This window comes from Balaenoptera musculus, chromosome 3, assembly GCF_009873245.2.
Source record: "Balaenoptera musculus isolate JJ_BM4_2016_0621 chromosome 3, mBalMus1.pri.v3, whole genome shotgun sequence".
Lineage (NCBI taxonomy): Eukaryota > Metazoa > Chordata > Mammalia > Artiodactyla > Balaenopteridae > Balaenoptera > Balaenoptera musculus.
This window is the reverse complement of record NC_045787.1, coordinates 57,581,203-57,593,510: the sequence shown is the minus strand read 5'-3', so window position 1 is coordinate 57,593,510 and position 12,308 is coordinate 57,581,203. Positions and strand designations below refer to the sequence as shown.

The following is a 12,308-nucleotide window of genomic DNA, read 5'->3' as shown; positions in this document are numbered from 1 at the left end:
GGCGTTCAGACCACAGGGCAGGCTGACACCTGTGAAGGAGAGGGGGAAGGATGGGGGATTGGGCAGGAAGAGTCTCAGGCTATAGAACAGTTCCAAAAGGGTTTGGCTACGCTCATGGGGAGTCCTCAAGCTAATGTTACCTGTTAGAGGAGCCCATGTCTTGTGGGAATAGGCCTCCATTAGTGCTTCTGCTGAGCTCAGTCATTAGCTGGAAACAGCCCCCAAGAAGGTGGGCCTTGAGAATACATTGTGGTAGATCTAGAAGGGTAACAGTTGGAACCATCAGTTAATCATGCTCTTTATAGTAGTTCCAAGTGGCACATTCTCCCAGCCACCAGACACATAATGTTTTATAGAGAGAGAAAAAAGGCAAGTGTAACATGTTAATATTTGGTGAATCTAGGTGAAGAGTACGTGGATACTTATTGTACTAGTTCGAGGGGAAATAATACAGTTATTGAAAGCCCCACCTGAGGACCCCTGACAGACAGTGATATTTGCTTGATATAAAGCCTGACACTGATGTCTGAGGTTGATTATACACCTATTATTTCTATTTCTTTGAGTCATTTCATTTCCTAATGCTTCCTGTCATTATAACTTCTTTACATAAATTTGACACTTGATCATTCAGATTGCATTATTTACAAGATTGAAATATGCTGTAATAGGAAGTTTCTGAATTTGTGATACAGGAGGCTATTGTTTGCTAAAACAGTAGATGGACTTTTAGCTGGCAGGTGGGGTGATGGAATTTTTGTTTTATTTTTTAATATGTTTAGTTCTAGGGAATTTTATAATATATATCCCCCCACCCCCACATGAAAATTAGTTTGGAGTGGATCATAGTGTTAAGCTAAATCCGTATACCTTCTAGAGGGAAAATAAAATATTATCTTAACAACTTTGGCGTGGGTGGAGGAGGTGGTAGGTAACAATTTCTTGGAGAAGACACAAGAAGCATAAAACAAAAACAAGTTGATTAATTGGACCTCTTCAAAATTATGTGCTTGAAACTTAAAAAAAGAAGGCAAGCCTTAGACTGTGAGAAAATTTATAATGTTAGATAAAATATTATATGAATGTTAAACTTCCAGAGTGCAATAACAGTTGATTATGTAGAGAATATTATTGTCTTAGGGAGTATGTGCTGAAATTTTTACAGTACATGTGTATGACCAAAGACTTGTATCCAGAATATATGAAGAACTGCATATCAATAATAAAAACTAACAACCCAGTTAAAAAAAAGACAAAGGACTTGAATGGCTACTTCACCAAAGAAGACATGTGAATGACCAGTAAGCACATGAAAAGATGCTCAGTCTCATTGGTCATTAGGGAAATGCAAATTAAAATTACAAAGAGACCATTTCATACCCACAAGAATGGCTACAATTAAAAAGAATGATAGCAAATCTTGGTTGAGGATGTGGAGTAACTGGAACTCTTATACATTGTTGGTGGGACTGTAAAATATTATAACCATTTTGGAAGACTTTGGCAGTTTCTTATAAAGGTAAATATACACTTGTCCTATAACCCAGCAGTTCTACTCCTCCATCTTTATCCAAGGGAATGAAAACATTTGTTCACCAAAGATTTGTTCAGAATGTTTATAGCAGCTAAATTCATAATAGTCCCAAATTAGAAACAACACAAGTGCACATCCACATGTGGATAGAAAAACTGGTACATTTACACAAAGGAATTTAGCAGTAAAAATGAACCAGTATGCCCAACAACATGAATGAATGTCAAAAACATCATGTTGGGTGAAAGAAGCCATGCTATCTATATGAGGTTCAATAATAGGCAGATTGAATCTATGGTGACAGAAATCAGAACAGGTTGCTATGGGGGGAGGGACATAAAATCTCTAATGTTCTGTATGTTCTTTCTCTTTATTGGGGTAATAGTTATACAAGAATATGCATTTATTAAAATTCATTGAACTATAAACTGAAAATCTGTATTGACCCTCGAACAACATGGGTTTAAACTTCATGGGTTCACTTATATGTGGATTTTTTCCACTAAATACGGGCTTCAGAACTATATAATCCATGGCTGGTTGAATCCGCAGATGCGGAACTGCACATAGGGAGGGCCAACTGTAAAGTTGTAAGTGGTTTTTGACTTTGCAGAGGTTGGTGCCCCTAATCTGTATATTGTTCAAGGGTCAACTGTATTTTATTGTATATAAATTTTACCTAATAAAACAAATGACAAACTGGCTTCTGTTTTAACAGTGTCAGCACATTAGGCTTTTAATGCTCTGCTTCAGGGCTATTAGACTCTACTAGGCAAACTATTTATATTTAACATGTACAGAAAGTGGAATTAAAAGAAGCCAAATATTAAAAATTACTTGTTTAACAATAACAACAACAAAAAAAGCCAAATAGAAAAGCATATGAGAATTGTAACTTAGAAATACAGGTATTGGCTTCCTTTTCCCCCCTTAAATCCTCTTCAGTTTATATGAATATTCAAACATTCACAGTAAAAATACATGATTTTTATCATAGTAACGTTTTATAGTACATTCCTGTTTGTTCTTTTTACATCACAACTGTCTGAATTAATTAAGGCAGAAGTCCATATTTCACAGATCAGAAAACTGATGAGTTCAGTATTGTGTGATGTTACTAAGTAAGGTGAAGCCAAACAAAAAGTAGGTCTTGTAATTCTTGGTTAATTCCTCTTTCTGTGACTCCCAGTACTTCCCAGTTGTTAATTCCCTTTGTGTTGCAACCTAGTTCACCCGAAGTATTCTCAGTTTGAAGCATAATCTTCAGTCATGCTTCATCATTTTCTTAACTGTTTTAACCTGATAGCATAAGAGTGGGTCTAGAGGTATGTGTGCAATGGTGCTAATTCTATGCTAGAATAGGGCCCAATTCTATGTTTTAATAGAGTCTTAGGTCTGCTTATTCCATGTGTAGTAACATAGTTATTTTTGTCAAATATGAGTTTTTTTCCTTATCTTTGCTTTAGGCACAAACTCTTACAGTATGGAGGCAAGCTGATAAGCACAAGATACCTCGAATCTGTTTTTTAAACAAGATGGACAAAATTGGAGCAAGGTATTTAACATGTGTTTCTTTGGCTTATCAAAGTAAGAATATGATTTGAGCTTTTAATGCACTATAACTTAAATTTATAAACAGCTGTTCCCTATAAAGTATAAATATTCCGTGGAATCCCAATTCAATCCCATTTAAAAAAAATTTCAGAGCAGCTGATTCATAGGTAAAGGAACAATGTAGGATTAATAGAGAGCTGATAGATGATGAATCGTTCTGATTCTAACGTAGAGAGGCTTTATCCTGTTTTCTAGGCTCCTGACAGTGATGTCTTGCTGATTCCATTGCTTCTATTTACAGCTGTATGGTCGAGTCCTTGTATTGCTGAATGTTACGGTGCTCCCTGTCAATGCTGATGGTGGAGGGAAGAGAATTGTTTCTTGTAGCTGCTTCAGAGAATGATGTTCTTCCTTGTCCCCGATTTTCTTTAGCTAATGGGTAAAATGCTCTCAATGAAAGGTAACTAGGAGAGGAGAATGTAGATGTTTTGAGACCTGCATATAGGGCAAAAGAGTTAATGCTGAGATGCAGTGGTAATACTGCAGACTTACAGAGTGGTAATCCAAAATGGATACATTGTTCTGAGAACAAAATTCAGACAATCAAGAATATATGAAGGATTTGGAGAAAATGTGAAAGGGCAAGAATTACGATTTCAAAGGATACTGGGGAAATGTGAAAGGGAGAGATTCTGATCTGTGGTATGAGAGTGGCAATAAGCAAACATAAACCGTGTCTCTCCTGATATCACACAGTATGCTTTGTATTTCTGTAACTCTCTACAGTAATTCTAAGGCTGCTGGTTTAGAGGACTTTTGTCTTGATTAGTAAAAAGCACAGCAACCTTCAAAATGTGCTAGGCTCAGGTTCTGACCCTTTTCTGTTTGGAGTTCCTTGAGGTTGATGGAAATACTGCCTATACTGACTGACAGCACCTGTGATGATGGGGAGGGAGATGACTGGATAGTAGGCTGCTTCTTAAAGACATTGGGACCAGAATGATCTGCATGTGTGTATGAATCAGCCCACGTGCCAAAGATGTGTCATGCGTTCCATAGGTAGCCAACCCTAGTGTTAGCACAGAAATGAACAGCATAGCATATGATACGAAGAATGCCTAAGATAAAAGTATAGAAAAATTAGTCAGGCTGGCTCTTGGAAGAAAGTGGGTAGTCGTGTGATAACAAATATAGTTGTTAGAAGAAAGAATCTTTGACTTGTAATCACAAATCTTGCATTTGAATCTTAACTCCAGTTTATTATGTGTGACCTTGATCAAGTCACTTAACCTCAAACTTTAGTTAAATGAAGCTCACAATAATAATAATACCCTAAATACCTGTGTGGCAGAATTATGGTAGATACTCAATCACTATTATCTGAAATTAACATTAAAAGATTAGACAAGATGTTGTCCTGTGGAAAACTGGTAAATGGTGAACGTTAGGAACAATTTAGGGTTATAATTCTAAAGAACATTCTTAAATCCTGTTTTAAGTATCTTAACATTTTTAATTATTTTACTTTCTACAGTTTTAACTATGCAGTTGAAAGCATCAGAGAGAAGTTGAAGGCAAAGCCTTTGCTTTTACAGGTTGGTTGATTAATATTTGGTTTATTAATATGAACAGATCCTTCTCAGTTTCCTCATCAATGTATTTTACTGTGGAATATTATATACATTTTTAAAGCTATTGCAAATCCTTTTGGAAGAAGTTAGGATATAAATCAAAATAGGTATAGATTATGGCAATAATGATAAGAGAGATATGGGGGGGAGTGGAGAAAGATAAGTTCTATCACCAGTGCAGTTCTAATTGAGTTCTAATGATCATTTAATAAAATGTTAATCTCACTCTGACTTACAGTTACCAATTGGTGAAGGCAAAACTTTCAAAGGAGTGGTGGATGTAGTAAGTAAAGAAAAACTTCTTTGGAATCCCAATTCAGATGATGGAAAAGACTTTGAGAGAAAACCCCTCTTGGAAATGAGTGATCCTGAATTGCTGAAGGAGATAACGGAAGCAAGAAATGCCTTAATTGAACAAGTAAAATAAATACTTTGAGCTTAAAATTGTGTAAATATTTAGAAACTTTAAAAAATATTTATTGTGAAATTTCAACTAAAATTACATATGGAATATGTAAAGTATAATACAGTGAACACCAGTGTAATCACCACCCAGCTTAAGAAATAGAATATTAGCAATATTCTTGAATCTCCCTGTGCTACTCCCTCCTCTTCTCTCTCCCTTCCACTAATCATCTACTCCCCCATCACCACTATCTTGATTGCAGTGTTATCTTTCATTTGCTTTACTTTATAGTTTACAGATATATATATACTACAGATATATACCTAGTTTTCCATGTTTTTGAATTTTACTTAAATGAAATGATACTGTTTGTATTTTATTACATTGTTCAACATTATGTTGGAGATTCATTCATGTGTGTGGTTATACTTCATTCATTTTCAATCTTCTATAGTGTTCCAGTATATGATTATCCCACAATTTATTGTCTGTTCTCCTGTGGATGGACTTGAGGTTGTTTCCTCTTTTTTGCTGTTACAAACAATGTTGCTGTGAACATCTTGAAGTGTATCCCTTTGCACACATTGCAAGAATTTGTTAAATCTAGGAGTGGAATTGCTAGGTCAGAGAGTATGTCCATCTTTTACATTAGCAGATGTCAAATTATTTAGAAAATTTTCAAACAATTTTATAATTAATATATAACTCTAGACCTCATCCACCTGCAAGATTTTAATAGAAAATAGTAAGATTGTTAATATTTATAATATTTATAATAATACAGATTATATTAGAGCAGTAAGTAAAACATACCTTAAATAAATTCTTATGGTAGAGAAAAGCATGAGTCTGAACCCTCTGATTTTTTTTCACTTGTACATTAAACTGCTCAAAATAGAGCCTTTCATCATTAATTTTTTTCATTCATCTTTTGTATGAAGTTATTTTTGAAGATATTTTCTTTATAATATATAGTAATCATCAATTTTATCATTAACATAATGATCATTGTTGTTTTTATTATTGGATCATATTTATTGAGGACCTACTATGATATAGCTTAAGTACTTTACATATATTACTTAATCCTCACAACAACCTATGGTATTCCCATTTTATAGGTGAGGAAATAGAAGCTTAGGATGCTTAAATAAGTTGTCATACAGCTAATAAGCAGCAGAGCTGGAATCTGAACCCAGGTCCATCTCAGTTTAGAGCTAGAGCTCTTACTGTTTTTCTGTACTCCCTAATTGGGGTAGGGGGGTACATAAAAAGAATACAAGGGGAATTGATGTTTATTAATCAGTAATTGGGTACATAACTGGTTCCCCTTTGAGGTGTTTTGTCTTATACAAAAGAGCTATCAGAATAAACCTAAGAAGGATTTTGTAATCTACTTGAGGAGCCAACATACACTTACCATAGATAATATCATGTTGTCCTAGGACATGGTAGTAAATAATGAAAATAAAATTTGTGGGACTTCCCTGGTGATCCAGCGGTTCAGATTCTGTGCTCCCAATGCAGGGGGCCCGGGTTTGATCCCTGGTCAGGGAACTAGATCCCGCATGCTGCACCTAAGAGCTGGCATGCCACAACTAAAAGATCCCACACACTGCAACGAAGATCCTGCGTGCAGCGGCAAAAGTCCCACGTGCCGCAACTAAGACCCAGAGCAGCCAAAATTAAATAAATAAATAAATATTTTTAAAAAAGAAAATTTGAGACTATCATTAGACAGTAATAAAGTACTCATTACAAGGAATAAATACATATGTATAGAGTTAGAGAATAACACCACATCACACCTGCTAGGATAGCTACTATCAAAAAAACAGAAAATAAGTGTTGGCAAGGATGGGGAGAAATTGTAACCCTTGTGCACTATTGGTAGGAATGAAAATGGTACAACTACTGTGGAAAACAGTATTGTGGTTCCTCCGAAACTGAAAATAGAATTACCATATGATTTAGCAATTTTACTTCTGGGTATATATCCAAAAGAATTGAAAGTAGGGTCTTGAAGAGCTATTTGTTCATCCTTCTTCATAGCAGCATTATTCAGAATAGCCAAAAAGTGAAAGCAACCCAAGTATTCATCAGCAGATGAGTGGATAAACAAAATGTGCTATGTACATACAGTGGAATATTATTCAGCCTTTAATAAGGAAGGAAATTCTGGCATATGCTACAACATAGATGAACTTTGATGACATTATGCTAATTGAAATAAGCCAATCACAAAAAGATGAATACTGTAGGATTTCACTTATATGAAGTATCTAGAGTCCTCAACTTTATAGAGGCAGGAAGTAGAGTGGTAGTTACCAGGAGCTGTGGGGAGGGGAGAATGAGGAAGAGTTGTTTCATGGGTATAGAGTTTTAGTTTTGTGACATGAAAAAGTCCTAAAGATTAGTTTTACAACAGTGTGGAATATACTTACCACTTCCTAACTATTCACTCAGAAATGATTAAGGTGGTAATTTTATGGTTGTTATATTTTATCAAAGTTAAAAAATTTTTTTTGAATTAGAGAATAAAATTAGTGTGGACTAGAATCAACTTCCTGTGTTCTAAAGGTGAACAGTAATGAAAACAGTGCTTATTATATACTTACTATATGTTCTGGAAGCATAATTTGAATTGGTTATTTAAACTTCACAGTAGCCCCATAGGATAAGTACTAGTATTGTCTCCATGAGTAACCAAGACAAAGAGAGGTGATGTAACTTGACAAAAGTTTTTTTGAACAAGTTTGTAAGTAGGAGCCATTTCCAGACAGTTTGATTCCAGAAGCTATGCTTAACCATCATATTTGCTGCTTTTTGGAAAGATGGTTGGGTACATTTCTGCTATAGTTAGCTGTTAAAAATGTGTTTTTCTCACCAAGTTTGAATGTTTTGCTCCCTTTTACTATTACAAACTTTTGAAACTCTTGTTAATTTTATTGTCAGTTGAATTCTCCTGTCATATAAGCAGATGATTATGAAATGAACATGAATTAGATAATTACAGTTTTATTATTGAAATGATACCACTACACCCTCAACTTAAATTTTTTCCCTCAGTGAAGGATTATAAAACAAGTTCAGTCCTTTTACTTTGAATGTCTTGGAGATCTGGTGAACATTCAAAATATTAGAGGATTACCAAATGAAACTTTTTTTTATAAACTAAGACCCCCCCCCCAAATCTATTTAAAAACAGCAATTCATTGTATATATTATCATTGGCTATCAGCTGTGGATTTTTTATTTCTTTTGAGCACTCTGAGTATGTAGCACACTTTATTGAGGTGCTCTGTCTGGCTCTGGCTTCCCATGAGTTTAGGAAACTCATGAGAGCGTATCTTCAATTTTCAGTCTCCTTTCCTTTGAAAGAAAAACTCTTTATCTCTTTAGAAGATGTGAAGAGTTCCTTGGCCTGGATAAGTTAGATCATGTAGCTGTCTTGAAATATTTGAGTAATGAATATTTATGGTGCATAGACTTAAGTTAATAGTTGTGATGGTGAATGCAAGTTACAGAACTAAAGCTTTCTTTATAGGTTGCAGATTTGGATGATGAATTTGCTGACTTGGTTTTAGGAGAATTTAGTGAGAATTTTGATTTGCTACCGGCTGAAAAGGTAAATTTTATTATTCATTTACTATGACCGAGTTTTACTAATTGGATGTGGTTTGATTACTCTGTTGTAGGTGGTTTTTTTTTTCCAACTTTGCATATCATTAGAAAATGCGGACTTAAAAATTAGGAGAACACTGTTAAAAATTAGAAGACATTGTTCATTTACTGCAGCCTTTTCCCTTCATTATGATCATTTCACTAAGTAGTATTAGGGAAATCACAGATAGAATTTTTTTTTTTTTTTTGATCTACTGGTCTTTCGGACTACTATAATGGTCATTTTTCTCAGAACATTTTTTCTGAATCTGTTTTAATTGTTAGTGGAAACTTATTCCAGGCCTTCCCTTTTTTTTGGTTTTCTTTTGAAATATATTAAACCAGAGAATAGGCCAGTAAAATACTGGTAGTATTTGAATTATGACAGATTTATTCAAATTTTTTATTTTTTCTGCCAGGAACCTTCCCCCCATGAAAAGTGTTTTTAAGTGGTAATGTTTTAAGTGGGCTCCAAGATGAGCCCAGCAAATTCACTTAGTTGTTTTTCATGAAAAGAAGTAAAGAAAAACACAAGATCTGTAGATTAATTTTGAGCCATTTGAAGTTAGAGGCGGAAAAAATTATTTCTTTTCTATTGAATGAAGTGCTGTAAGTTTGAATTTTTTTCTTGTTTAGTATTCAAATGCTTAAATGCGATGTTTATTGTGCCCTATAGTCACATAACACGATTTCTGTTTTCAAAGAGCTTACAATCTAAAATTAAATTGACCCACCGTTTCTCTTATCAGTAGCTTGCAAGCACACCTAAGCTCTTCTTGGTTTTTGAGGTTTTTTAAAAATTGTTTCTACTTTGATACCCCATTTTCCTTTGTATTTTATTTAATGTGGATTTAATTTATTTGAAGAAGTTGTAACTCATTTATATTTCTAATTTCTAACCAGTTCCTCTAGTAGACTATCAAGGTTAAATCACAAGTATGTTAATTCACTTATTCAAGAAATATTTGTATGCATCTACTTTATTTTAAGCACTTTTCCAGTTTCTCGTGATTTACAGTATCTTTACGGGACTTACTATAATGCTTGTATAGATTTTACATTCTAGTGAATGGGGAGACAGATAATAAACTAATAAATATATATCTAATATACCAGGTAGTGATTAATGTTATTTACAATGAAAAATAAAGCAGAATAAGGCCATAAAGAATGATGGAAGTGTGCTGAGGAGTGATATTTTACATGATTGGTTAGGGAAGGCATCTAATTCTGGGATATTTTGGTCAAGACCAGAATACTACACATAGAACATTTATACCTCTGCTTTACAGCTACAAACTGCAGTACACAGAGTAACACTGGCTCAGACAGCAGTGCCTGTGCTTTGTGGAAGTGCCCTGAAAAACAAAGGGGTCCAGCCCTTGTTAGATGCTATTACTATGTACTTGCCTTCACCTGAAGAACGCAACTATGAATTTCTGTAAGTATGCAAGTGCATAGATTAAAATCGTATAGCCTTGAAAAGACAGGTAGACAGATAGGTCTTGTTTCACAGAGAGTAGTTGAATCACAATTTTTGAATAACATTGGTGAAGAATATTATTCTAAATAATATAATGTAGAGCCATAGTAATTTTTACTTGAAAGGGATATTTGTCATCATCTCTTGTAACCTGCTGTGTTTACAGATGGAGCTAAATAAGAATTTATGGCTTTTTTGCTGTGTAAAAGTATAAGTGTTGACCCTGCCATCTTAGTTTAAAAAAAAAAAAGTAGTATACTGGGGGTATTTGATAGATATTCTATAGATACATTTATATTTATTCTGGATTTCAAGATTTTTCATAATATTTTTTGACTGTAAGGAAAGGTCCATTGTTTTATTCCTTGTCCCTAACAGCTTCGCCCTTCGTAATAAGTCCTCTAAAATCTGAGTGAGTTTTGTGCCAAATGGCAGACAGAGGTGGACTTTGATCCTATTAACTAGGACCTGAGTCACTTTTCATCTCTCTCAACTGGAGAGGCATTATGGTGATGTGATGATGAGCACGGACTGTGTACTGCCTGCATTTAAATCTCAGGTCTTCCAAGTTGCTTTAACCTCGCATCTATAAGATGCAGAGAATAGGACTTATCTCATAGGATTGTTACAAGAATCAAATGAGCTAATATTTACAAAGCACATAAAACAGTGCCTAGTATATGATCAACCCTCTATATAAGGATTTGTTAAATAAAACTAAAATTTGGAGGGAACAGGAATAAGATTAGAGAAGTTCAATAATAGAAGTGTCTAACCTACTTTGAATCATGGACTCCTTTGAAACTAATGAAAATATGGAGAAATATTTCCATATTTCCTCAGAAAAATGTACCTATGTGCAAAGTTTGGCAATTTGAGAGGGATTCAAACTTTCTGAAACCTAGTAATGAACCCCAATTTAAGGACATCATTCTGTAAGTGTTCGCTGTGTAAACAAGTTCAAGTTTATGGTGTAGATTTATATGGCTGTGCAGCTGAAGAAAAGTGGGAGGAGAGAGTGAAAGCAGCAATTGGAAAGTACCTATTTGTTTACCCTGTATGGGGTTTTAAGAAGTGGTGTGATGTTCCTAGGTATATTTTTTGAGGAGGGAAATCTAGGCAAGAATTATTTGCTAATAGAGGTAATATTTGGAAGAGAATCCATTGCTTTTAGTTTTGAGGAATTAATGGTAAGATGTCCAATGAATAATTTAGTCCGGTGGAGGAAGAGAGGTACATAATACATTATTTAATTGGCCTTGGTAGCTAAACTAGAAGATATGAGGAATCTTTGGAGGACATCAAGGTTAGGTTTATGCAGTGATTCTGATCTGATCTGATCTGTATAGATATATAGGAAGTGTATTTTAAAGTGGCTTTTCTGGAACTTCTCCTTAATTTTATAGGCAGTGGTATAAGGGTGACTTATGTGCCCTGGCATTTAAAGTTCTCCATGACAAGCAGCGAGGCCCACTGGTTTTTATGCGCATTTACTCAGGCATGATAAAACCCCAATTGGCCATCCATAATATTAATGGAAACTGCACGTAAGTAGAAGCCTAGGTTATTTTCTAAAACTTCACTCATTTCTTTAAATATACTTTTACTAATATAAATCATGGTTTTACAGGGAGAGAATAAGTCGTCTGCTTTTGCCATTTGCTGACCAGCATGTAGAAATCCCTTCACTGACTGCTGGTAACATTGCTTTGACTGTTGGGCTTAAACACGTAAGTGACCAAATCGTTTCTCTAGGAAATAACAGTTTAAATGTTTAACTAAAAGTAGGTATTTTGTAATAGCAAAAACCCATAGACAATCCAAAAGCTATCAGTAGTGGAATAATGAATATTGTAGTATATTCATCAACATGGTTGAATCTCAAACATTTAATAGAAAGAAAAGTAAATTACAGAAGACTATGAACAGTATGGATTGTATTCATATAAAGTTCAAATCCAAGTAAAATAAATACACTATGGATATATACTTATGTTTTAAGTTTATGTAAAATAATGTTATTTTCATTGTTTTTTT

General features: G+C 34.4%; 1 protein-coding gene across 8 annotated transcripts in view; it reads left to right on the top strand.

Annotated features, from left to right (window-relative positions):
* The window catches only part of GFM2 (GTP dependent ribosome recycling factor mitochondrial 2), a 47,350-nt gene that overhangs the window by 16,150 nt on the left and 18,892 nt on the right, over window positions 1-12,308 (top strand). For 6 of the 8 annotated variants that reach the window (XM_036845557.1, XM_036845562.1, XM_036845556.1 and 3 more), the window contains 7 exons: window positions 3,001-3,089; window positions 4,623-4,683; window positions 4,958-5,137; window positions 8,673-8,753; window positions 10,081-10,229; window positions 11,678-11,818; window positions 11,902-12,001. In XM_036845557.1, coding sequence (XP_036701452.1) covers window positions 3,001-3,089; window positions 4,623-4,683; window positions 4,958-5,137; window positions 8,673-8,753; window positions 10,081-10,229; window positions 11,678-11,818; window positions 11,902-12,001 — 801 coding nt within the window. The remainder of the gene's footprint in view (window positions 1-3,000; window positions 3,090-4,622; window positions 4,684-4,957; window positions 5,138-8,672; window positions 8,754-10,080; window positions 10,230-11,677; window positions 11,819-11,901; window positions 12,002-12,308) is intronic. The other 2 variants (XM_036845560.1, XM_036845559.1) reach the window with 1 other exon arrangement.